General features: G+C 43.3%; 1 protein-coding gene across 1 annotated transcript in view; it reads right to left on the bottom strand.

Moving 5' to 3' along the window:
- Positions 1–7,929: 7,929 nt before the first annotated feature.
- Positions 7,930–24,787, bottom strand: part of LOC142582732 (dymeclin) — a 39,238-nt gene continuing 22,380 nt past the window's right edge. The window contains exons 10-16 of the mRNA XM_075692730.1: positions 22,479–22,604; positions 21,188–21,301; positions 20,840–20,934; positions 20,635–20,734; positions 17,642–17,824; positions 11,548–11,661; positions 7,930–9,106 (exon numbers count right to left, since the gene is read on the bottom strand). Coding sequence (XP_075548845.1) covers positions 8,957–9,106; positions 11,548–11,661; positions 17,642–17,824; positions 20,635–20,734; positions 20,840–20,934; positions 21,188–21,301; positions 22,479–22,604 — 882 coding nt within the window. The 3' untranslated portion in view covers positions 7,930–8,956. The remainder of the gene's footprint in view (positions 9,107–11,547; positions 11,662–17,641; positions 17,825–20,634; positions 20,735–20,839; positions 20,935–21,187; positions 21,302–22,478; positions 22,605–24,787) is intronic.

Below are 24,787 nucleotides of genomic sequence, written 5' to 3' on the forward strand. Positions count from 1 at the left end.
AACAATTGCCTAACTCTTTTCGGATTTAAATAGAACGTACCATATAAACCATACCATATAACGTCTCTAATCATGCTGAAAACGATGGTTTAGCGATTTTCATTTAACCCCATAATTAACACACACCTTTCAAAATTCACGCACATATTGCCCCTTACATTTTTCACATTTTCTCAAAAATATAAGGTTTGTAAGTATCTAGGCTTTCTCTTATTCAACTTTTAACAGAATAAAGAACCGTGAGAACAGGCATATAACGTTTACGAGCGCTTCTATAGTCGAACTTACAGCTTCGCTGTAATAGAGGAAGACAACAGCAACAACGACAAAAACAAAAGTTCCAGCTTTCCGAAAGTGATTTCACAACTTGGAAACACTTCTTGAGTGCTCGAGAATGAAGCATGAGTTCAAAAAAGTCGCAGTTTCGCCCAAAAGGCGAATCATCGACTGTGATAGCAAATTAGTGGACAACTATGTGAAGTAAGTATAGTAGTTTTATCGGCCATATAAACTTCTAAACATATCCATACAATACTCGCGTACAACTTTCTGTGGCTATCAAGGGAAAGCGACGGGCGCGCGGCTGCTACAATTAAATGTGTAACCGCGCCAACTAGTCTGGCAGCGTTTGACGGCGCTTTTGGTTGCTCGGAACCACGCTGTGTATGAATATTATGCTTGGAACAGACGCTGAATCAGCGCAGATTCGACGTGCGGCCGCTTCGAGTTTCCCCAGACACGGAAGGGAAAAGCCGCAAAATAAGCAAACCTTTACACTCAGTGGTGTGTTCTGTCTTATTTAACTGTCGCTAATAAGGTGTTTGTGTTTTGTCTTTCCCAGCCTACACTAACGTGGATTAAAAGGCGGCACTTTCTCCAGAAGCACTCTCCCTTGTGCGCGCTTTGCCTCCGTAGTTTTCCCTTCAGAGGCACATAAAGTTGTCCGTGAGTATAACTAAAGTAACAAGTACGGTGTCACGCGCGCACAAGCCAACATGGACACATCTCACTCGATGACCGCGGAAACTCGCCGTCAAAACGCTGCAGTGAGGAAACGCGGCAGCAGCAGCGAGCGAATTGACCTTCGTGAAGCCGCTCGCATCAACGCGAACTACGCCTTCAAAAAACAGCGCAGCGCGGACTCCGCACCCGTTGTAGATGGCTTTCAATATTGGCGGCGAGGAGTTACGGAGTCGCCATCTATCGGCAGCGCCTCGCTGGCGTAGTATGAGGGATCACGCGGCGCGCTCCTCATAGGTTTTGCTGTCCGCGCTCACTGAAAACAGCACGCGCGAGCTCTCCCGTACATTTCTGTAAGTGCTTTCGAAACGAGAGAAGTTGTTTACTGTCTAAATAATAATCTTGGGCAAACTGAAAGCACACAATCGTTTACAGACGCTATCTCTTTACCGAATACGTACAGTGAACGCCACTGCGCGCGGTCGCCGCGATGGAGTCTCCCGAACCGGCTTCTTGCGTGAAAGGTAGGTAAACGCTGAGAGCAAACTATGTGAAATATGTTCTTATAGTGTTTGTATAACTAAATGGAGCGTAATAGAAAGAAGCCTCAATGCAGCGATCGCGCAGATTCGCAGCGACCGACTGCGCGTCTGCATGCTTGTCCGCGCACTGTTTCGCTTTCTCCGCGCGCGCGTTCTTGCACTGTGCCATGAGCTTTAGGCCGCAGAATATGATCATTTGACAGTATACAAGCAACCATTGTTGCATGGGAGCTATCAGAGCTGTTCAAAAATAACTTCATTGTAGAGACTTCGACGCCGTCGCGACGATTCCGTCGATTCCGATGTGCCGTCGCGACGATTCAATCTTTTTTTTTTCTTCTAAATTATTTGACTTTTCAATATCATTTGTCGAGTTGCGTCGCACTGTATGTTTATCGGTGTTCTCAGCGCGCGATTTCCCGCTGCACCTTTTTTGTAATCCAGTGCATTAATTCATAACACAAACATGACCATATGCCATGCTTTTTTAAAATGTGCTTCTTACCGCTGCCTTTCCACTCCACTGAACTTGCCAGTATCTATAGCATCGACAAGTTGATAGGCCAAACCGTCATAACATTAGTCGTGCAGCAGACTCGGGCGAGCGTCTCAGTGCGCGTTTTCAGAACATCGCAGATCGGGCGCCGTACGTAGCAGAAATCTTCCTCGCGTCTGTGCTTGCTGCATACCCGAGTTGTATTCGATGACTGTTTGCCGGTTTTATGTTTCGCGAGCCAAGCTTCACGCAGCTTCTTGTCCTGCGGCTACGTGTGAATAAGGCTGACACCGGCCTCCGTTACGTGCGTCCGGCCCTGCGGCACCGAGCAGTAGCCTACCATGTTGCGCGCCTTCAAAGGCAGCTACTAATTATTGTAGTGCTTTCAAGCGTTGTAAAGGAGACACTCGAAGCGGGAAATTTTCGCCACTAAATGAGGATTGCAGCGTGCGAGGGAATTCAAACTCCTTTTCAGCTCGCTTAATTCGGCGCTCCTGAAGTAGCCGACGCGGCCGCTATGTCCACGTGATCCCTCCTAGCACGTCACGCCGACGGTGGCGCCAGATTTTCCAGTGGGGGAGCTCGAGGCCAATACGGCGGCCCGACCGGGCGCGGGCGGCCTGCTGGGCGTAGAGCGCAACTCCCCCCCCCCTCCGCCCTCCGAAACCTTTCGCGCGACGGAAGGCGGCGCGCTTCCTCCCCGCTTTCCGCCGTTGCGTGCGCAACATTGAGCCGCAATCGCCGGCTCGCCCTCGCACATGCAGCACACGGTGCACGGCGACGATTTTATCGCCCGTGTACTTTATTCGGAACCTCACGGCGACGCCGACGCCAACGACAGAAATGTGCCTGGAATGTCCATATAACTGCTATCGCAATAAAGTTGATTGTACCGTCCGAAAGGCGAAGCATGGTTTTTATTTGGAGGCATTAGCCAGAGTTAACCACGTCTAAAGACCGTGGTTTAACCTTGCACTTGAACTTCTGGGATGGCCTTTTATGACAATACGCGGGTGCTACATGCTGCAGTGACACAGCACGCAAACTCACGGCAACGCCGACGGCAGCGACAAAGGCGAAAATTCGCTCAGAGTGCCCATACAGTTGCTATTGCAATAAATGCTGCCGTGAAATTGGTTGCTCTTGCACATCACTCGCACAAAAGAAGTTCATAGTAATTCTGAAGCTAAAATTAAGTTTTCTACTAGAACTTTTCGGCATTTGAGCTATCAAATTAAAAGGCATTTGCAGTGAACCAAGCCCACTTTGAAAATTTTATTTGTCTTCAATTTTGAAAGAGTTGAGAAAATTTAGATATAAAGCAACGGACATAGCCGGAGTGACTACAAAGGTTATATCTATAGTGTGTGTGGCTAGATATGACGAGAGGCGGTTTGGTAAAAAAAAAAAAAAATAAAAAAAATAAGGTCACTTATCGTTTGTGGCATTTTGTATCTCTCTCATACTCTTCTCACTCCTGTCTTCTCCAGCTGTTCAGCCAGGAAAACTGAATGTATCATCCCTGCCGTTTATTGCTTTGTGTCGCGGACATTGAGAATGTTATTGCGATATCATTTGCAAGGACACTCAAGACGCGTTTCCCAGCAGCCGTTGTTTTCGGTGTTTTCGTGCGTTCCCTATTGACAGCGATGCGCGGCACGCACTCAAGGTTGGAAGGAGGGAAACAGTCCATTTCTGCGCAGGAGTGCAGACTTTGCATGTTCGTCGAACCATATCGATCGCGCCCTCGACCGCGTCCCTCGGTGTAACCGCGCAAACACGCTCATGCCACTGCTTGCACGTTCGTTGTCTTCCACAGCTGGCACCGATGCCACTCATGCCAGCGCTCCTGTACTGACCCTCCCTCTGCTAAGGCGCTGACGGCACTGGCCCACTGCCAGTCGTTGCGGTGATTTCGGTCTCAAATTCTTTGCCTCAATTTATCGCGAAATGAAAACACGCATATAACTACACTCAAAATTCACATCAGGGAGTACCGTAATCGTCAGTCATTTCTTTCTGCACCGTTTAATTCGAGCTGCCGAATCACTCGATCAATTTCGTCGCTTCTGACAGGGCCAAATTACCGTAAGTCGACGGCGTGCTGTTCCCAGGATTGAACTCGTGATGTATGCATTTCCCATATATTTTGACGACCTGGGGCTCATCAACGTGCACCTAAGCATTTTCCATGGTCTTGCAAGTGAAAGCAGGGAGAGCACGGTGTCAGAGGAGGATGCCTGACGTCATGCCCTCACCTAGTTTTCCTTTCCTTATGCTTAGACCCTTGTAACGACCCACTTCGTCCTGTTCACAAACGAATCCTACTCACGTATATTGCAGCGCGTCATATAATACATGTTGTCCTCTTTAGACTTATTATTAGACATATTTTACAAAATTGTAACATCGTTTTATATTGCTAAGTTAATTGTTAACTTGATACGTTTCTTTTTTAATTTTGCAGTGTTCAACAATTTTTGTAAAACAATTGGCCACCTTAATAAAAAGTGCATCCTGTAGTCATTACACACTCTTTTCTTTTAAATGCAACATTAAACCGCATGAAATTTGTTATAGTGGTTGTTGAGAAAAAACGATTTCTTCATTAGGAACCACCAAGCTAAAGAAAGCCTAGAGGGTAGAGACGCGATATTTCGACTAATAATTTCTTGGATTAAATGAAAGTCCTAGACGTTTAAACCATAGAAAATATAGTGACAAGCTTCAGAGCACCGTTAGTAATTTATCATAACAGCTTTCTTACAGCCAGCTTACGTTTCGCTTCCAGGAAGATACTGTGTTGTGACGTCATTACAGAGTATGTGGAACAGGGATTGCGACATTTTAACGCGACAGCGTTAAAGGCCCCGTGTCGCAGAAAATCCAAAGTTGGCGCGGACGTTGCTTCGCGAGAAATCATTCCGAACTACATCCACACAGGCCCTACACGTGGTGCAAGGCGTTGCAGAACTAATTAAATTCCCCAAGGGAAAACACGTAAGAAAAATCGTAAAGTATGAACTAAACACATCCTACAGACATGATAGCGTTGGAGTTTAATTTGAATATACCAGAAAACATAATTCTGTTACGCGGAAACTCAAACACAAACTCCTTTCTCGAGCGGTGCGGCCCGCTCGGTTCCTTGCAACACCACCATCGTGCTCGGCTCCGCACATCCGCAAGATTGCCGGGAAGCGTGGCAAGCAGTCAGGGATCTTTGAAATTTATTGTGTTCCCCTGCTAAAAGCGAAGCTTAAGAGTCCTCCAAGGTTTTGACACTCGTCCCGGCTAGCTCGGTCGCCTGCTATGCTGCTAAATCGGCCCTCACAACAAACAGCAGCATACGAGGCGATCGAGCAAGCAGGAGCGAGTATCAAAACGTCGCAATGTCCTGCTCTCACGTGACCACATACTGTGTTGTGATGTCACGACACAGTACCCTCATCGGAAGCAAAACTGAAAGTATCTGTAGAAGAGCTATGGAATGATTTCGGGAACTCTGAGGCTTGTCACTACTTTTTCTAGGGTTTGGAGGTCCAGGACCTTCATTTACCAGAATAATATGAATTGTGAAAGGTACCATGTCAGTACCCCTCAAACTATTTCCTTACTGAGCCCAACTAAATCAATCGATTTGATCGATGGTTTTTCGACACGTTGTTAAACATAGCTGTTGGAATTCTCCCACGAACAATGCCATGCATGCACCGTATGGATTGGCTGACTGTACTTTAATATACATTGGTCAGATTTGACAATTTTCAGTACATTAGGAAGTATGAAAAGAAAAGTCGCAGCTTCGCCCGAAAGAGGAAGCATTGATTGCGGTAGCAAATTATTGGACAGCTATACGAAGTAATGATAGTAGCTTTATCGGCTGTATAAGCTTAACATTTGCTTCCTAATTAAACTAACAAACATGCTGTCACGCACGCGCAGGCAAACATGAACACATCTCACTGGATGATCGCAGACATCCACTGTAGAATGCTGGCGTGAGGAGAGTGGCAGCAGCAGGAGTGAATCGACTTTCGTGCTGCGCCCCTCGCTTCAATGCGAACTAAGCAGCGAGAACACAGCGCGCACGAAGCTAACAGCCTTCTGTGCACCTTGACTCTGTACACATCACAGATCACTTTTAAGATAGGGCCCGCACACAACCACGCCATACGCAGCTGCCGCCAAGGTAGAATGCCTGCTGTAATATTGTAACGGCAATAATAGATGGCCTGTTAAATTGCTATCGCAATAATGAATCGCAGAAAGGCAACACGGACAACATGACAAAGAATAAAGATGAGAAGCGGGAATCGGTTATAGTCTAAAAGCACTGGACCGAAATATTGATAAGATTCTAGTCCAATATAATTTTTCTTTTTGCATTTCGTCAGTGGTCCAAGCGGCACACCACCTGCATTATTACCAGGATCTGCCTATTGCACATAGTGGCTGATAAGGAAAGAATATAATCGAGCAAAATTGACCGCTACATTATACAGGCCCTGATTATTGCTTCGGAACGTCTGTGCACTGGTAGGACAAAAAGGAAATAATCGAATTTCACACTATGATTTGCATACTTAAGTATGTCTTTTCATAGCTATGACGGTTAATGCCTTGCAATACCTTTCATGAGAGCAGTGGAATGTGTCAGGTATTAAAGGGCATTCTCTCCTTTATCTTCTGCAACAAAAAAGTGCAACAACTTGTCTGAAGTTACCAGCAATCAAACGCTGCCTTCACCTACTTGTACTATAAACTGCACTCAAAGCTGCGCTATTGTGCTCCCGCAGAACGATGGCCTCCACACTATGACAGGTATGCTCACCATTGCAAACGTATTCGCCAGCAAGCTGCTGAAGGCGTGTTGATGGAGCTTTTGTTATCTACATATATGCGCATGGCCTTGATGTCATGTGCCATGCTTTTATCATCCAATTATGCCCCCTCCACAGCTGTGATGTACGAAATCTGTGCCTTCCAGAAGTGCTGGGAGTTTAAGCAGATGGAAGCATTAACTGGTCAGCAGTCCGGATAAGCAGGACCTGTTTAGAGTATTGGCGTAAAAAAAAAAAAAAAAGAAAAAAAAAAGAAAAAAAAAAAAACAGGGAACCATTTTATAGGGCGGAAGTGAAACACACTCCATACTTGTGGAAGTGAAACACACTCAATCAGGGTCCAGAATGTTCAAAAGTGCATAGGAACACGCAAGTCAACAGGCGGGGATTTCAGGAAGTTGCAGCAAAGGGCAGCAATGGTCTTTTGAGCAAAACTGTAGGCTCCTTGTCATGACAACAAACACATGTGCCGCCCTGAAAACGAAACTAGTAAATAATTTAGAGTATTCCAAGACATGTCAGCCGTTTTTCTTGGGTTTCAAGCCCAGGGTCGTCACTTAATGAAAAAAAAAAAAAGACGAATTAAGGAGTCGAGACTGTCATGTAAATTAATACTTCTTTAGGGCACCTTGTAAAACTTCTGCCTAGTGTGTGCTGCAGGTATGGTTATCCTGTTTATCGTCATTATGTTGTCCCCACCATGGTCGCCACCCAGGGTTCGATTATGGGTCCATAAGAGCCACTTAGCAGTCGTCATTATGCATGCAGTCATCATTGATGTCGTCGTGGTGTTGTCAACATTATCGTTATCTTCCTTGGGTTCAATGAATTGGGTCAACTACTGCCGTTTTTGGTGGCATTCCTTAGTGAGTGGCTCTTCACAGCTTTTTTTCTCGTACCTCCTAAATGAACCAGGGAAGTGCTGATACCGTATATGCATTAACCAACACAGGCTTCAGTATACTGTCCATGCACATTATTTGAGAATTAACAAGCCAGAGGTAAGCGCAAATGTATTTTTACAGCTGTTATCATGCATTAATTGGACCAAACTGCATTATATTGCAAATTCATAGAAAACCAACTGTAACTTGCATAAATTCAGCACTGTTTTATTTGTGAAAACAATGACATCAAAAAATGCTAAGGTATAACACCACTCATTGAACACGCTATGCGCATTCAATTACAGGTCTGCACGCCAGCACGCATAACGCATCAAAAACAATGATTATCATATACTCAGCCTGTTAGTAAAATAGAACCATTGCTTATAAAAACTAAAGCAAGACTTTATATTTATGAAGTGCTGTATTTGCACGAACAAAGCAAGATTTTTTTGTGTGTGTGCATGTGTGAAATATGTGGAACACTTTATGTATGAAACATAGTCATGTTCAGCATATAATGCTTTTTTTAGCTTGTGGCGAGCTCAACCATTAGAAAAGAGGGTTCTGCAAGAAAGCCAACCACTCAATTTCACTGTGACAGAGGAGTGGGGGCCCTGGTACCCAAGTATAATGACCCCTTGAGGCTGTGCTTGCAGCCATGCGTGCCTGTGCTTTCCCCTTTGCTGTAGTGGATCGTACATCACGCTGTGTTGGAACACTCCTATAGTGCCACAGTCGCATCCATTAATTAACTTACTAATCGAGTTTATGGTTCGTTGAAAGCTCAAGCTTGCGTCATACTTGTGGTTGTGTTATGTTCGTGCAAATAAAGCAATTAAAGAGCGAAATTTCGACAATAAACAGTTGGGAAGCCATGCATTCAGTAGCACATTCTGTTTAAAAAAAACAAAGACTACTAACCATATCTTTTTCTTCAAATTCCCCCTCAACACTGTAAAACTATCATTCCTCAATTCTCCCCACTTACACACAATCGTTCCACTAAACAAACATGAGAAATAGATGAAGCACTCTCCAGACAAGTGGGCCAGCCTCACCAGGGTTCGTCTAGCAACAGATGACAAGGTGAGTGCAACAGTTAATAAAACTTACAGAAGAATCCCTACTACTTGGTATGTACACCTACAGAGCTTTCAACAAATAGTCACGCACACAACTTCCCAGTTCCAAAAAATAAATAGCCTCTCCAGTCAGCTGCCCCTGCTATAGATCCTTGTTTGGGTTGAAGAGGATCAGATTCTTAGTGCTCCATGGAATTCCGGAGCACCTGTACACGATGGTCCACACGTAAGGGATGAAGAACTCTTCAGGCTGAGACTCCTCCACGTAGCGGAACTTGAGATCGGGAAACTTCTGCAATTCAGTATGTCATTTGGTGTCATTCAGAGCATCACAACAGGCCCTTTTGAAGACTAACAAACTGGCTTTCTTGCAATGCACAGGTGCCCTGTTAAACCCTGTTAAAAAGGCGATTACTGTGCAGGTTGTGCATGCTGTTCGTGCTTGTGTGTGTAAAGTGGGATTAAATGGAATGTATGAAATCAACAATGCACTAGGTGCATGGTAATCGTCACTGCAACAATGCTGGCTGCTGTACGTTGAGCAACGGTGTAGCATGGGAAGGCCACTCTGGCAGATTTAAAGGGAGTACTATGATGAGCTGTAAAAATAAGCAATCTATAGGTGCAAGAATTGCATGACAGCAGCATTCTATATCACACGCTATTCTCGTACTGCACAATGTGAAAGGTTGTATTTTGTTTCATACTTAGCAGGCAACGCCACAAAAACAATGAAAGTAGAGCATTCATAAAAAATCTCACTCTGTGCATTCGACAGTGCAGTTGTCCTTGATCTGCAGCACCTTCTGCAGAATAGCTATGCCATACAACTACAACTTATGGATGAATAGTTACACCAAATCACATATGTACAATTAATTGTGCACCTGTGTACTCACAATGATTTGATTATAGCGTTGTGGCCTCTAGTTGCAGAAACCTACCACTCCACTTCTTCGGTAATGAAAAGCTATCTGTAATGCCTTCAATGTGATAAATACATAATTTGCAACATAATAGCATGAGACAATGTTACGTTGAATTTCATCATGCATACTTATATACAGTAGAATATTGCTACAAATAAGTACCTGAAATGGAACAATCGCTTAAACGAAACAACAGCCTTATCGTTTGTTGGTTTTGCATTAAGGCACTGCAAAAAAATAAAAGAACTTAATTAAACAGAACCACATATTTTCCAACTACAGTTAAACGGAACTAAACATGTTACTGAAAATGAAGCTGAGCAGCCAATCTCAGCAGCATCACTACAAGCATGACTGCTTGCACCTTTTCTTTTCAGGTTTTCTCGCCAATTGTCTATGTTATCACGAAGGCAGCTTTTGATGGCTTATGTTGATGCCATGTTTAGCCACCCCATCCTGGTTAGTGTCGCTCTACTGTTGTTGTGGCCTACTGTGGTTTCTTAGTGATTGCAATGTGGTGAGCTGTGAGTTTGGCTCGCATTTCTGAGGGCGCCACACAGAAGCACGCGCACGATACACTCTTGCTGGAGACAAAGACTGAAGTTACCGATGACTTTGAGAGTGGCTGCTTCACTAGGAGAACTATCTTTTTTTACAAAATGGCTCTTTTTTTTTCCTTTGTGATTACATCTTGCGCTGCTAGCTCTAGTTAGCGGCCTCAAGCAAGCAGAACTTTGTAAAAAGAAGCTTTGTAATAAGATCTGCTATGCTTATTATCTGCAGTTTTCTATAAGGTGTCTGGCACTTTTTTTTTAAAGCTCTTTCCATGCCCCTGAGCTCAATCTCCCGGTAAATGAAACTCCTGGAAAACAGAACTTATTTTCATCATCCTTTGAAGTTTCATTTAATGAGAGTCCGCAATATTTCATCCATACGTGGCACACTGCTTTAAGCTTTTGAATGCAAGCAGTGAGAAAGTTCCTTCCAGCCTTCGTAGCATTGCCTGCCATTAACGAAACAGGGTATAGGCCAGCTGGTGCAGTCTTCAAGCATCTTGAAGCAGATGAAAGAGTGAGGTCATACAAGGACAGACGCTAAATTGAGCAAGTCACTATTGGGAAGAGAATAATGCAGGCCCTTAACATTGGTTAATTACGTGACTGTGCCAATGAGGGCATCCCTAGAGATAAGTGAAGAAGCCAGGGAAGGTGCCGCTGTGAAGCACAAGCTCCTACTTGAATCGACCTTCCCTGTTATGATAGTTTCATGAATAGTATTTGGCTCGGATGATCATGACTGCACAAGTTTGGCTCATTGCATATAATGTGTCAAAATGCCTCAGCCAGTCAAGAGGAGTGCCTGCCTTCTTACACAGCGTTAACTACTCTTTAGTCTCAGGCCACCTGTCCCAGCACAATGCCATAATTTATTCTGAGTTATAATCAGTGCTAGGTAACCCTCTTGCCTTTGACAAGAATATTGATGGAAATGGAATTTTTTCATTTGTTCTCCCTTAAACCCTTAAAGGAAGATAAAGATGAATGAATGATTGAAGTGTAAAGGTGTCATGTGTTGTCACTGAAATTGCTATTTTCCACCTAGAGCTACAAGGTCTGCAACACGATAACGCATACAGTAACAGTAAAAATTGCTGCTGCAGGTAGACAATTATGAAAACATGTAAACAAAACAGTGACATCTTGTGTTGCCTCCAAGTGTGGCACTGTACATAATAACAACTAGAAACACCGGGCAGAAAGAGAGCTGGAGATGTAGTGGAGAAGAAAAAAATGTCGAACTGTACCTTAAGCCTATCTGTGGGCCAATGTAGGGCTGCTTCTTTAATGGAATCCATCACTTCACTCACAGACACATGCTTGTCAGGTGATTCGAGGCGTGATGAGAAATACGAGAGAACCTGATGATATGAGAGAGAATGTGGAACAGCAGGAAACACTGAGATAATTTACATGTAGACACACAATAAAATAAAATGCACTCACAGCTATCTTGTTACTGTCAGTTTGTGTTATGAACTATTCCTGCTATTAGCAATCAAGCAGCTTAATCAATAAGACAAGTATGGAAAAGCAATTGTTTCATAAAAGCAATCAACTATGATTTTTTTCTGTAAATGGGAACAGCCAAAGTGCGCAATTAGGATACACTTGAACTATTCCTGCAACTAGCAATCAATCAGTTTAATTAATAAACAAAGCATGGAAAAGCATTTGTTTCATAAGAGCAATCTACTATGATTTTTTCTGTACATGGGAACAGCCGTAAGGCGCAATTAGTATACACTGAACAATCCATTTGGAAGCAAACAAAAACCAAGCCAGCATGTTCCTTTTGTTTTGAAAGTGTTACTTTCAAAGTGAATGCAGCAGAACCTCATTGATACAGTCCCGCTTTGTGTCAATGTTCACGATCGAGAACGCATGAAGTGATCCACTACAATTATGCTTCTTTTTTCACTAGTTAATATGTTTCCAGAAAACACTATATTTCGGCCTCCATGTTCAGCACATCGCAAAATTGCAATCGCATGACATGTTTTCCAGCCTCTAGATGCCATGTGAACAAGAAAAGGCAAGAGGCACGCACTATTGAGAGCATAAGTGCCCGTAATGGCAGCTCCCCCTCAGTACTCATCCACCCGTTTCTCATGATATTGCTTGCTACCACACACTCTGTTTTCTCTTCCGGTGCCAGCAAATCTCCTCGTGGGTTGTCACACATCACCCTTCACAAATATCCGCACCAACCCTATTGTGATAAGCATGTTCACCCATCTCTTTCACAGCACTTGTGGCTTAAGGAATGTACTGCACACATTTAATAGGTGATAACCGAAACGTGGTGCCATTCCTGCTGCAAGCGGCACGAAGTGAGCATCATGTTTCATTCTGGTGACATTGTGGCATTGTATCCTGGCACTGCCTGCCAGCTTGATTTCATTTCAGTTAGCCATCACAGTCTTAAAATGACAACGCACGTCCTGAACCAGGCAGGTCCCACCAGCTCGATGCATCTTCGCGTCTGATGCAGCAACAATTCTTGCCAAGTGAGCATGTTAAAACTTCTAGCCAGAATGCTATGCCCGAAGAAGCTGCTGACCCAGGTTGAATTATAGAAGTACGAAGGTAAGCTTGCCAAAGCCACAAAAACGACAATGCACATCTCGGGCTGCTCGGGCCCCACAGAGCGGTGGATGTCGGTGTCTCATGCTGCAATGATTCACGCAACGCTTCGCATTACGTAGGTGTCAACCACACTTGAACCTGCCAAATCTTTTAGTGACTTTGGATCTTGCGTTTTCCTGGTTAGTATGTTTTCTTTTCCTTCTGTATCTTTTTCTTCAAAACATATGAACGAGGTTCTATTGTATAGTGCACTTTTTACAAGAAGCTACTTCACTTTCAACTTAAACATCAATATTCATATTTATCCAAATGCTAGTGAGAAATGCTGAACATTACCTACATTTGAAAAAATTATGCACATCCAATGCATTTGTTGGAATCTATGTGAAGCAGTTAATTAAATGTTATGCAACTAAAGGTGATGCATACAATCGAATATTTTCATGAGTTGTAACATGCCACACACAATGTTTATGTTTATGCACTACGCTGATCATAAGCTATGCAGAAATGCAAATACCAGCTTGTACAGATGTCCGCAACGAGAATTTGATGCAGCAATGTCACGAGGGCAAAGGCGATGATCGATGTTTATCGAGGGAAGTATGGTGTGGAGAGGTGCAGATATATTTAATGTTTCTATATACCCCTTGCTGTCACAGTCAGGGTGTCGAACCAACCAGCTTTCTGGGTTCATTTCGGGTTCAAATTCTGACTTCTGCATATTTTCCAGTTCAGTTCAGGTTCGGCGCTGGAGCAAAAACAGAACTGAACTGGTTTGAACCGGCTCATGCAGTTCACAAAAGTTTGGAAGTAAAGAGAGTGGAAAGTTTTTGAAAACAAAGTTTTCCAGCCTCACATGCGCATTTATTTATGTGATGTGGACTGATGTGTTTTTGAAGTCTTTAAATATTGCACATGAAATTGAATAGACTGTGACCGAAGGCGTGCAGGTGTACTGTGATTTGTTTTCAAAGGCCCACAGTGCCCACTGCACTGAAAACACATTTAATTCCATTTAGTTACACCTGTTGGCTGCCTTACACTTACGTCCACCTCACTCGTTGAGCTTGAGGGAGTCGCGAGGGACTAATATACTGTTAAGATTTGGCAACAATACAGGCCTGTTCATTTGGTTCTGTACAGCCTACAACCGTGTTCTAGCAAATGCACCCATGAGTTCCACCATTTCGAAAAGCTGAAAGTTGGGATGCTATCATGTTTCTTGCATAAGTGTTTGAATTAAAGTGCCTATCACATTACGGTCTTTTTAACCACTTTGCATCCTTATTAGAGAAATAAGCTTTATGGTAATTTTGCTAATCTACTAAAATGTGCTAATTACATTTTAATTGCCAACTTTGGGTCACATGCTGTAATTGCAGAAGTGAAGCCGAAGAGTAGCGTAGTCATGTCTGCTTAGCTGAAATCCTAACACTAGCACCATTTTCAAGACATCTATGTCAAAATGTGCTAAACATTCCTTGGCATTCCAACTCAGACTGCCCAGAATTGTTAAAAGCATTCTTTTGGAAAACTTTTAACGCCAACATAATTAGTAGCACATTTTAAGGCCGCACATTTCGGAAGTGGTGCTAGTCTAAGGATTTTTGCTAAGCAGACGTGACATCACCACTCCTCAGCTTCAATTTTGTAACTACATGAGCCCTAAAGTTATTAATTAAGAAGTTATTAGCATATTTTAATTAGCAAAGTTATTATTTAAATATGCCTCACTGCTAATGTCTGCCTAACCAGGTAGAATATGAATAAAAACGGCAGGGCCCTAGATATGAGCTTTTCTTTATATAAAGAAAGCTTTCTACATAAAAAGAAACATCTGGTGTATAAAACATTATATACATGCCAGATGCAAGCTCCAACAAACTGGCATATTATTAGTATATTAGTGCTGCATACTGATTGACAAAGTAGCGTCAGTGAGCAAACTTGTGTTCTGTATGAACCATGACATACAGGGTGTGTCCGGAAAGTAATGCAATTTTATCCGTAGAAAAAACATTTATTCAAGATATCGTTATGCACATTTATACCGTATTTACTCGATTCTAATGCACCTTTGATTGTAATGCGTATGCGTTTTCCGCGACCAAAAAAAAGAGGGAGAAAAATGATCTCGATGGTAACACGCACCCGTGTGACCTAAAGAACGAGAAGTCCTTTACAGTACTGCGCACCTCATTCTTTCATACAGACGTTCAACTTTCTCTCATTTGGAAAACACGAAGATTTGCTCCCAATGCACGAAAGTCATGACAAATAAGAAAAGTCGCAGTATCGTCCGAAAGGCGAAGCATCGATTACAATAGCAGATTAGCAGACAGCTATACAAAAAGGATAGTATTTTTATCGGACGCATAAACTTTTAAACATTTGCTTACTAGCTAAATTAACAGGCATGGTGTCGTGAGCACACAAGCGCACATGAACACATCTTATCAATGACTGCAGAAACTCTTTATCAAAACGTTGGAGCGAGGAAATGCGGTAGCACGAGCAAGGGAATTGACCTTTGTGCGGCCTCTCGCTTCAACGCGAACTAAGCGACAAGAACACAGCGTGGTGCGCCTAGGTGCGTAGACTCTTGTCTCCATCACAGATCACTTTCAAGATAGGGGGCGTGCAGCCGTGCCGTACGTAGCAGCAGCCAGCTTAGAATGCCTCTCCTGTTTGCGCCAGTCCCGTATGCAAGTTTCGGGAAGTCCAAACGCTCGTGATGTGGCACAATTTCCGTCCGTCTCTGCACATGTAATCGCTTTCCTTTTAATCGTGGCATCATGATGAACTCGGCATGTCTTTGCAGTTGGTAGTTCCATGCTGATAGAGCCAACGCAGAAACCAGGAAGACGGACAGTGCACTAACCTAAGACAAAGGAAGCGTTGCCTAAGCACATGTACTGCAGCACATGAAGCTACAGTAGCTTGGCCCGAAGCGTGTATGAGGTGGCCATTAACTGATGGGGATAAATGCTGATGGGGATATGGTAACACAGATTTAGGGTGGTACTTGATTCTAATGCGCACGCAATTTTCGGACCCGTTTTATAGGAAAAAAAGTGCGCATTAGATTCGAGTAGGTACGGTAATTCTTCAAAGTAGTCTCCTCTTGCATCTGCACATTTTTTCCAGCGACTCTGGCATGCACTGTACGCATCCTGGAAGGCGTCGACGGGAACCTCTTTTAAAGCCTTTGTCAAAGCGGTCTGGATGGCTTCGATGGTCCCAAAACGGACTCCTTTCAGGGTGCTCTTGATTCTCTGGAAGAGAAAAAAAGTCCGCCAGAGCCAGGTCGGAACTATAGGGAGGCTGGGGCAGTGTCACCAAGTTGTGGTTGGCCAGGAACTTCCGTACGCACAGAGAGGTGTGGCTGGGAGCGCTGTCATGGTGAAACTGCCAGGTATTGGCAATATCCTTTTGCACTCGGAGGACCCTTTTTCTCAATTTCTCGAGCACATCCACATAGTAGGCAGCGTTGACTGTCTGCCCTTGGGGTAAAAATTTTTTTGAACCGCATCCTTGGCGTCAAAAAAAGACAACTAGCATTGTTTTAACTTCCGACATGGTCATGCTTGCCTTCTTGGGGTGAGAGAACTCCAAAGTGTGCCATTCGAAACTGGTGCTTCGTCTCAGGATCGTACTCAAATACACGTTTCATCACCGGTAATAAAACTATAAAAAATAAGGTTCAGTTTGAATGCGTTCCAAAAGTTTGCTCACGATCACCACTCGGTTGTTCTTGTGGTCGTCAGTCAACAGTTTGGGGACCAGCTTGGCGCACACCTTCCGCATGTTCAAATTGTCGTTTACGATGTTGTGCACGGTGGTTTTCAGAATATTGAGAGTCCGTGCTATCATCTGCACACTCATTTTATGGTCGGTGTTTAAAAGGTCACGAACGAACACGAGACACATTTTCTTCACTTTTGCTTGTTGATGAACGTCCAGAGCAGGATTCATCATCCACATCTTCTCGGCCCCGTTTAAATGCCTTCAACCACTTTGAAACTTGAGTATATGACAAAGTAGAATTCCCATAGGCTTGCTGAATCATTTGGTCGGTATCGGCAAGACTCTTACAGAGTTTAGCACAGAACTTGATCGCGTACCTTTGTTCGCACACGGATGCCATCGCACATTGTGACAGAACACTATCAGGAGGTTCACGGAAACAGCGATCCTGATGCTACCAGAGCTTGGAGCGGAGTGCGCTAGGCAACGATGAAAAGCTAAGAATCCCCCCACCTAACCCAACTAATCTGATCGTGGTACGTCTAATAACAGCACAAAAAAAAAAATATAATAGTAATTGTGTTACTTTCTGGACACACCCTGTAAAATCATGACACACACCTTTAGCGAACAAGAACTTTCCTTTTAATTTTCTATCAAATAACTTAGTAGTGTTCAGGGCCATAAACTGAGAATTAATCATGGTGTCTACATATGAGATCTGTTAATGTTCATTTCTGACATGGGATCCTTCTTTGAGTAGTCGATGCCACTGTTGTATTAGACAGAATCTGAATGTATACATTTCTTCATTGGAAAAGATTTAAGTTCATGAGTAGAGTTAAGCCAGAACTTGCATACACTTGCATACCAGCAATGAAATAATACTCATACAGACAACACCGGCAAGACGGTACTCTCAGGTGCCATGCCTCAGCACTGAGCCAGTACAGGTCGCATCTCATGGACATTGTTCAAAGCATAAAAAAATTAGCTGCTCACCGTGTCCAAATTCTGGACCACATCCTGAAACGTGGGGTGCAGACGGAACGGCTCAAAGACGTGCCGTTTGTACAGCAGGGAGTAGAGCAGGTTTGGGTTGCTCTGCAGCTGGTTGGACAGGCAAGAGTTGATGATCTCCAGTATCATACGGAGTACCTCTTCCAGGATGGACAGGTCCTGAAGCTGCAGCACACATGGAAAACCATCACTGGATATCCAGTTCACCAGCCTATGGGGCCTCTAACGGGACCCTGCTATGCGCTTAATAAAGCTTGTTGGGTGGTACCAATAGCATAAGGCCAACGCGGCAATTTTGTTCATTTCTTACGACAGATGTGACACGTGATCCGTGGCACTAGATCACTGGTTAAACACAGAATGTGCAATTGCCATTAGCATGACCTTGCGAGTACTGCCAAAATAACTATGACATTACGTTTTACAGCCACTTTAATTATCTCCTAATTATCTTGACAGTCACATGGAAGGTGCCGTAACTATGCAAACAATGTCATCAACCAAGCCAAGCAAGTAGCATGCCAAGTTCTACCTCCCGGAAGCTGTTGTAACCATAAGAACGATGGCATCAACAAGCTGAGCAGGCTTAGCAATCGTGATAGGCTATTTGACACAAGCTGTGGGAGGGAAGCCCATTGCGGTTGATAAATCTGATCCCAATAGAGCTTGATCACAATGAATGAATTAATTCTGGGGTTTTACATGCCAAAACCACGATTTGATTATGAGGCACACCATAGTGAGGGACTTAGAATTAATTTCGACCTCCAGGGGATCTTCAACATGCATGCCCCCAATGTACGGCACATGAGCCTTTTTGCGTTTCGCCCCCATCAAATTCGGCTTCCATGGCTGGGAAACCATAGCTGCTAAGCCACCATGGCAAGTCCTTGATCGCAATCGAAAGCACCCATGCGACATCAACAGAAAACTGTCATATGCTAGGTATCAGCCAGGTAACTGCCTAAGGAAGTGTACCAGATGGGAAGGCATCAGATTACAGGCACATGATACCAACGCAATTTTTTGAAAAACATTTTGTGACTCAAGCTGCTTGCCTCTAATTTTTAAAGATCTAGTCCCTCTTCATCTGTCTTTCCATTGCTAGTACGCATACTTCATGGATGATGTATGTACCATAAAAAATTTTGGGCAAGTTGCATACCTTGAATATGTTTGCACATTAATTTCTGAATGCCCGTAGCATGCGTCGAACCGCTGCTCAAGTAAAAGGGGTTGAAGGTGTGGTTCAAATCCTCTACAATCGCTTTTTCTTTCGCCCCTGGATAACTTGGATCTTTTAAAGGGAAGCTTTTCATGTATCACTGATTCGTCCGTGAGCAGCAAAAACACACTGCAGGAAAGCCAACTTACACATCTGCGTAGAACACTACAGTTTACATTCGCAGTACCGCGCCAGCGTTGACTGGCCGGCCAGTCAGTGTCTGATAACGGTGCAAAGTGATCAGAGCTCAGCAAGAGTAGCACATGCACACAAAGTTCACTGGACGATCAAGTTGCGTCTGCTAGGCATGACACCCCCCCAGTCGCGATTAACTGAGCTTCCATGCTTATCGGAGACAGCAAGTGCGCGTGAACAGGGGCTCGTCTTAGAATCTGTAAAAACAAAATCAAAGCCCCTTTCTTAAAGAAAGATGGTTGCACGCCATGCTACACAGGTGAACTGTATATATCTGCACTGCACTACAGGCATCATCATGGGCGTCATCATTACAGTCACTATGGTTAGGCCGCGGGTGCAGCGCACGGCAGAACAGGCTGTCCTATGCAAACGTAAGCGCGAGCGCAATCGTGCCCGTAAGGTCGATCCCATGTATCAGCAACAACATGCAGAAGCCATGTGCGAACGCTTGGGCAGTCGAGATGCCCACTGATCTTGTGATCGTCAGCGTGTACATCAGACCAAACACGTTTCGTTGTGAGGCAGAAACATTCCTGGCAGAAACGATGAAGACCTTAAAGCCACATAGTATGCTGATCCTCGTGTGCGGTGACTAACATTGATGTGGCGAAAGAGCACGGCATCTGGATCGAGAGTTTTATGCTAGATCGCTAATCGTTGAAACTGAATACACTACAGAGACTCACGACACAACACCATTCCTGCATTGATTTCACGTTTGCAAGCAGGCTGTGTCCCGTTACAATGGCAGAGCCTTTGACCGTCTACTACAGCGATCATAAGGCAATACTGCGCAAGTGCTCAGTCATCCATGAAAGTGTGAGTGTGTGCGTGTAATCAACGGCTACATGATCTAATAAAATGAGTCTTCATTAACTTCAATGTTCGGAAGATATGATCCTAAACAAGCACTCAAATCACATATGCATAACATTGGGCTGCTTAGCATTTCTTGGGTTCATTGCGTGGTCATTGCCTTTGAACTATGTCGGATTCAGTTTGTACTGGGGGAAGGCTTCGCGTTCAACTATCTTTCTTTAAGAAAGGGGTTTTGATTTTTTTCCTGTAACTTGGAACTTTGGATAAACTTGATCTTTTTTCCAATGCAGCCCAGAGTTGAACCTTATGCAGGTTACTCCACCAAAATGAATAGAATTGAAATATTTTTTGTAATAAGAAAAACAACAAGAGAACCAATTGTCATTGGACTTGATACTAAAACATACTGGAAACTGGTAGCTACATGTCTTCTTCTTACTAGCTGTGTCTAATACTCTTTCTGCATTTACTTATTTATGCTTTTGCACTTTTGCACTCTACAATTATGAAAAATGACTGTCGAAATGCTGTTGTTGTTATGCACTTGTTCAATACTCTACGTTTCTAGCACTACTTATTCTTGTTCAAAAAGAAGTGAACACTTTTGTATTTTGTTTCATTCACTGCCCCCCCCCCCTTCTTTTTCTGATATCCCAGTTAGGGTGCTTAAAGGTAAAATAAATGATAATGATGATATTTGGGAAAAAGTAACCAAACACAAAGAGGCACTTACAAGGTCTGTTGAAAAGTCATCCTCACTTGGCTTCAAGTCTGGGTTGTTCTGAATTTGGTCCATTACTTTTGATAGCCTTTTAGCCAGTGTTTCAAACAGGCTAAGAAAGAACAAAAATTGGCAATAAAGGAACGTACAAGTGCATGCAATTAAAAACAAATGTGGGTAGGTTCAAAAGAAAGCACCTCCCACAGAAATTACGCACCTGACAAACCTCTGGCAAACATACGGATGCAAATTCTTGAAGTGACTGGACATATTCGCTAAGGCAGCAAGGCAATTTGTATGCAAGTACTTGTCCTGAAGACAAAGAAAGCATACAGAAACAATTCTGAATGAATTTTCAAAACAAGAAATTTTAGTTCTACATACGCATGCTGTTTATACAGTAAACGAACTTGCTTTAAACAGGCCTGTTTATTAATTTTCATTCTTTCTTTTCAAACATATCTTTTGCACACTTCAATGGAAAATTTATAACAAGCTTGCAAAAGAATGCATTACAAAACACCAGTGTTCTGGTAAACATACAGACTGTGAAGAAGCTGCTTACCCTCATACGTGTCATGTTGAAGTGTATGGTTCTTATGACAACCAGAATCAGCAGTCCTCCAAGTGAAATCTCGGACAATGACCTTTCTGTGTACCACGAGATGTTCTTTACGGCCTGGAACATAAAGATTGCTGCATCTTATTCACTACTTCAAGCTAGAAAAGAGATCCTGTACACTCTAAGAAGTATTTCATGCACATGCATTTTGAAGGCCAAAAGCAAGAAATTTCACTTTGGCTAAACTGGTTATGAATTAATATTACGTACTCTTGAAGCAACCTTGGCAAACCCAAAAGTAATTGCCTAATTTTCTTATTAACAGCCTTTAAATAGCTCCTAAGAGGACAATGCATGACCCTTGCAGTGAATGGATGTGTCGCAGATCCCAGGACATATGGCCTCTATGACCTTCAGTGCACCGTAGTTGCACCTGATCTCTGAAGTCATGTCGAGGAGCTCTCGATGTTCTGGGTCGTGTGTAATTTCTAGTGAGCAGTAATGGCAGCATTATTCTGTTTTGGCATTGTGGTTTGGTACCAAAACATTTATTTATGCAAGCTTTTAGTGATGCATCCGCTTGTACTTAACACATAAATTTTTGCACAGAGGCTGCTTTATATCTACACTATCTAAAAGATGTAATTTTATGTGGTACAAAATTTTGCAGCAGTTCGCCTTCAAGCAGCCTTACTAACATAATGAAATGTACATGAATGTGTCAACAGCCATCGACACATCTCTAAGTAATACAGTAAGAAAAAAATTGTGCTTCTTTGCCGACTACATTAAATTGCAATAGATATGACAAACTATGAATAGAGTGTTCTGGTGCAGTTTCAACCTTCTTGCTTATTCGTGTGCACAGGGGCATCAAAATTAGAGGGGGCCCAACATACTGGCAGCACCCCTCTCCCCTATTCACCCTGCAACCCCTCAGCATTAGAGCATATAAGGCCCACCGCAGTTTACTGAAAAGTTGCCAAGCATCTCGAATAGAGTTACTCTGGAATATTTCCTCAGAAATGAAAGAATTCAAACTTGCACTCAATATTCTATGCCCTTCCGTGGCACAGGTGACACTCTTCCATTTACCTGTCTCTTCCATTCTGAGCTTATGCATGATAAGAACCAGATAGAATGAAGAAAATCTGCACATCCTTCACAAAGCTCGGGGAGTGGGAGGTGCGGAAGCCATTGCCTCTTGTGTATTACCCACATGTACGCCAATGTCTCATCATCTCTTAGTATCCTACCCACAAGGTATGTTAAAAAGACGCAATGAAATTCTTACAATGTCGTGCACAGCTTCATTGAAAAGATCATCCTCGCTAAGTATCAACAGCACAATAAGGGACATGTAGATGTGGTGAGATGTCCTCTCGTGTGCCTCATACAGAATCTTCAGAATAGGTATCATCTGAAATACAAAATGGTGTATGTTAGTCATGAGATTCAAGAACACCATTCACGTGACTTCACATGAAAAAAAAGTATTCTATTTATTCCATGCACGATTGCGTCAATAAAACTACAACTTGAAAAACTAACAACTGGAAAGGTACTGACTGCAACAAAAATCTTTGGTGCAAAGGTTTGTCAGGGAAAAGATGCCATTGCATAGTGGACAGCCAAAGTATGCTCTATTGCCACGGCCGCTTTTAAAACCACTATGTGCTCTAGGAAACTGAAAACATCCATCTATGATCCAGATGAGACTCATCAGCACTGCGACCGTGGCACATTTATTAATGGCAGGAGGATTCGCAAGCCTAAATGTTAGGTGGCCTTAAAGGAAAATATCAAGCCAACGTAAAATAGTAGAAAGGCTCTTAGGTCACAATGCAGTCACAATAAAAGAAATCTGAGCTTAAAGTTTCAAGGGCTTTCTGTAAAGAGGTCGCCTGTGAAACATGTTGAAATCTGCAATGTTGCACAATGATGTCATCTCTGCCATGAAGCAGTCTCTCAGTTTAGCCTAATTCACTGCACACCCTTAAGGGATCATTATTCAAGATTACAGGTGCCGCAAACACAAGAGGCTGTTGCAAAGGAAGTTCCAGGTTTATACAGGGTTCATTATGAAAGCAATGCGCATCTTCTGGAAAAAATAGATTTATTGACCGCACCTGTACAAATAGTTAAAATTCTTTAAAATACTCTCCCCCTGCAACTCAATACACTTGCGGAGATGTGTCTGCAACACCTGGAAAGCACCCCTGAAAGTTCTCGATGGAAATGTCTCTCAAGAACACTGTAACATGCTTTTGGAGGTTTTCCACAGTCTCCCAATGCTTTCCTCTCAGCGCTCTCTTCAGTCGGGGAAACAAAAAAATTCACACAGAGCCAAGTCAGGACTGTAAGGGGGATGGGGGACCACCGGGGTGTTGCTGCCGGCCAGGAAGTTGGTAACGATGAAGGACGTGTGGCTGGGGCATTGTCATGGTGGAGCTTGACCGTGTCTTTGATGTCAGCCCTCACGCGTGTGACCTGGCATTTCAATCTCTTGAGCACCTCCAAGTAAAAGGCTGAGTTGACAGTTTCTCCCTACTGTACAAATTCAAAAGAGACGATTCCTCAGGCGTCAAAGAAGACAATGAGCATCGTTTTAATGCGAGACTTGCTCATTCTCGCTTTTTTGGGGTAGGGGGATTATTTTGCATGCCACTCATTGCTCTGCCTTTTCAATTCTGGGTCGTATTCGAACATCCAGGATTTGTCTCAGGTTATGGCAGAGTTAAGAAAGTCCGGCTCATTTTGAATCAAATCCATCCATTCTTGACAGCACAAAATTCGAAGTTCTTCCTGATCTTCCGTCAACACTTTCGGAACAAGCTTTGTGCAGACTTTGTGCATTTGCAGATCCTCGGTCACTATCCCATGTACCGCAAATGTGGATATGTGTAAAGTGTCAGCAATTTGTTGGATGCTCAATCGACGATCGGAACACAAAACTTCGCACACACGATCCATGTTTTCATCTATTCTGGTCGTTGCTGGGCTTCCAGAATAGGGTTCGTCAGCGACCTCCTCCGAGCCCTCCTTTAATGCCTTGTGCCACCTCCTGGACTGTGACCTTGAAATTCAGTCGTCCTTGAAGGCCTCTTGAAGCATCTGGAAAGTTTCGGCTGCATTCTTTCCAAGCTTCATGCAAAACTTCACAGCATATTGCTGTTCAAGCAAACGCTCCATTGTGTCTTGCTATCCGCTCACACTGCTTTGAGTAAGCTGGTGACCAGCTGCGTTGGCAGGGCTGAACCCTCGCTACATTTCCAGACTCGTTTTACTGCGCTGCCATGGATAGTCACGTCATAATAAAATCATGCGCATTACTTTTATAATGAACCCTGTGTGATTAAGTTTTGCCCTCTGGTAGTGGCACTGCTGAACTAAACTGACAAAGTCTCAAATGTCCATATGAAAATGTTTGTGAACTGTCTTTAAACAAACTCTGATAAATTATTTACTCTAACAAGTTCAACAGTTTGGTGACCTCTGTTTAGTTGCTAACAGTTTCCCATGCATATCCTTCACATTCTCCTTAAGGACAGCCTATTTTGTCCATCTTCTGCAAGTGGCATTTATATAAACCTTAATTCAGTA

The sequence above is a fragment of the Dermacentor variabilis genome, chromosome 5 (genome assembly GCF_050947875.1).
Source record: "Dermacentor variabilis isolate Ectoservices chromosome 5, ASM5094787v1, whole genome shotgun sequence".
Taxonomy (NCBI): Eukaryota; Metazoa; Arthropoda; class Arachnida; order Ixodida; family Ixodidae; genus Dermacentor; species Dermacentor variabilis.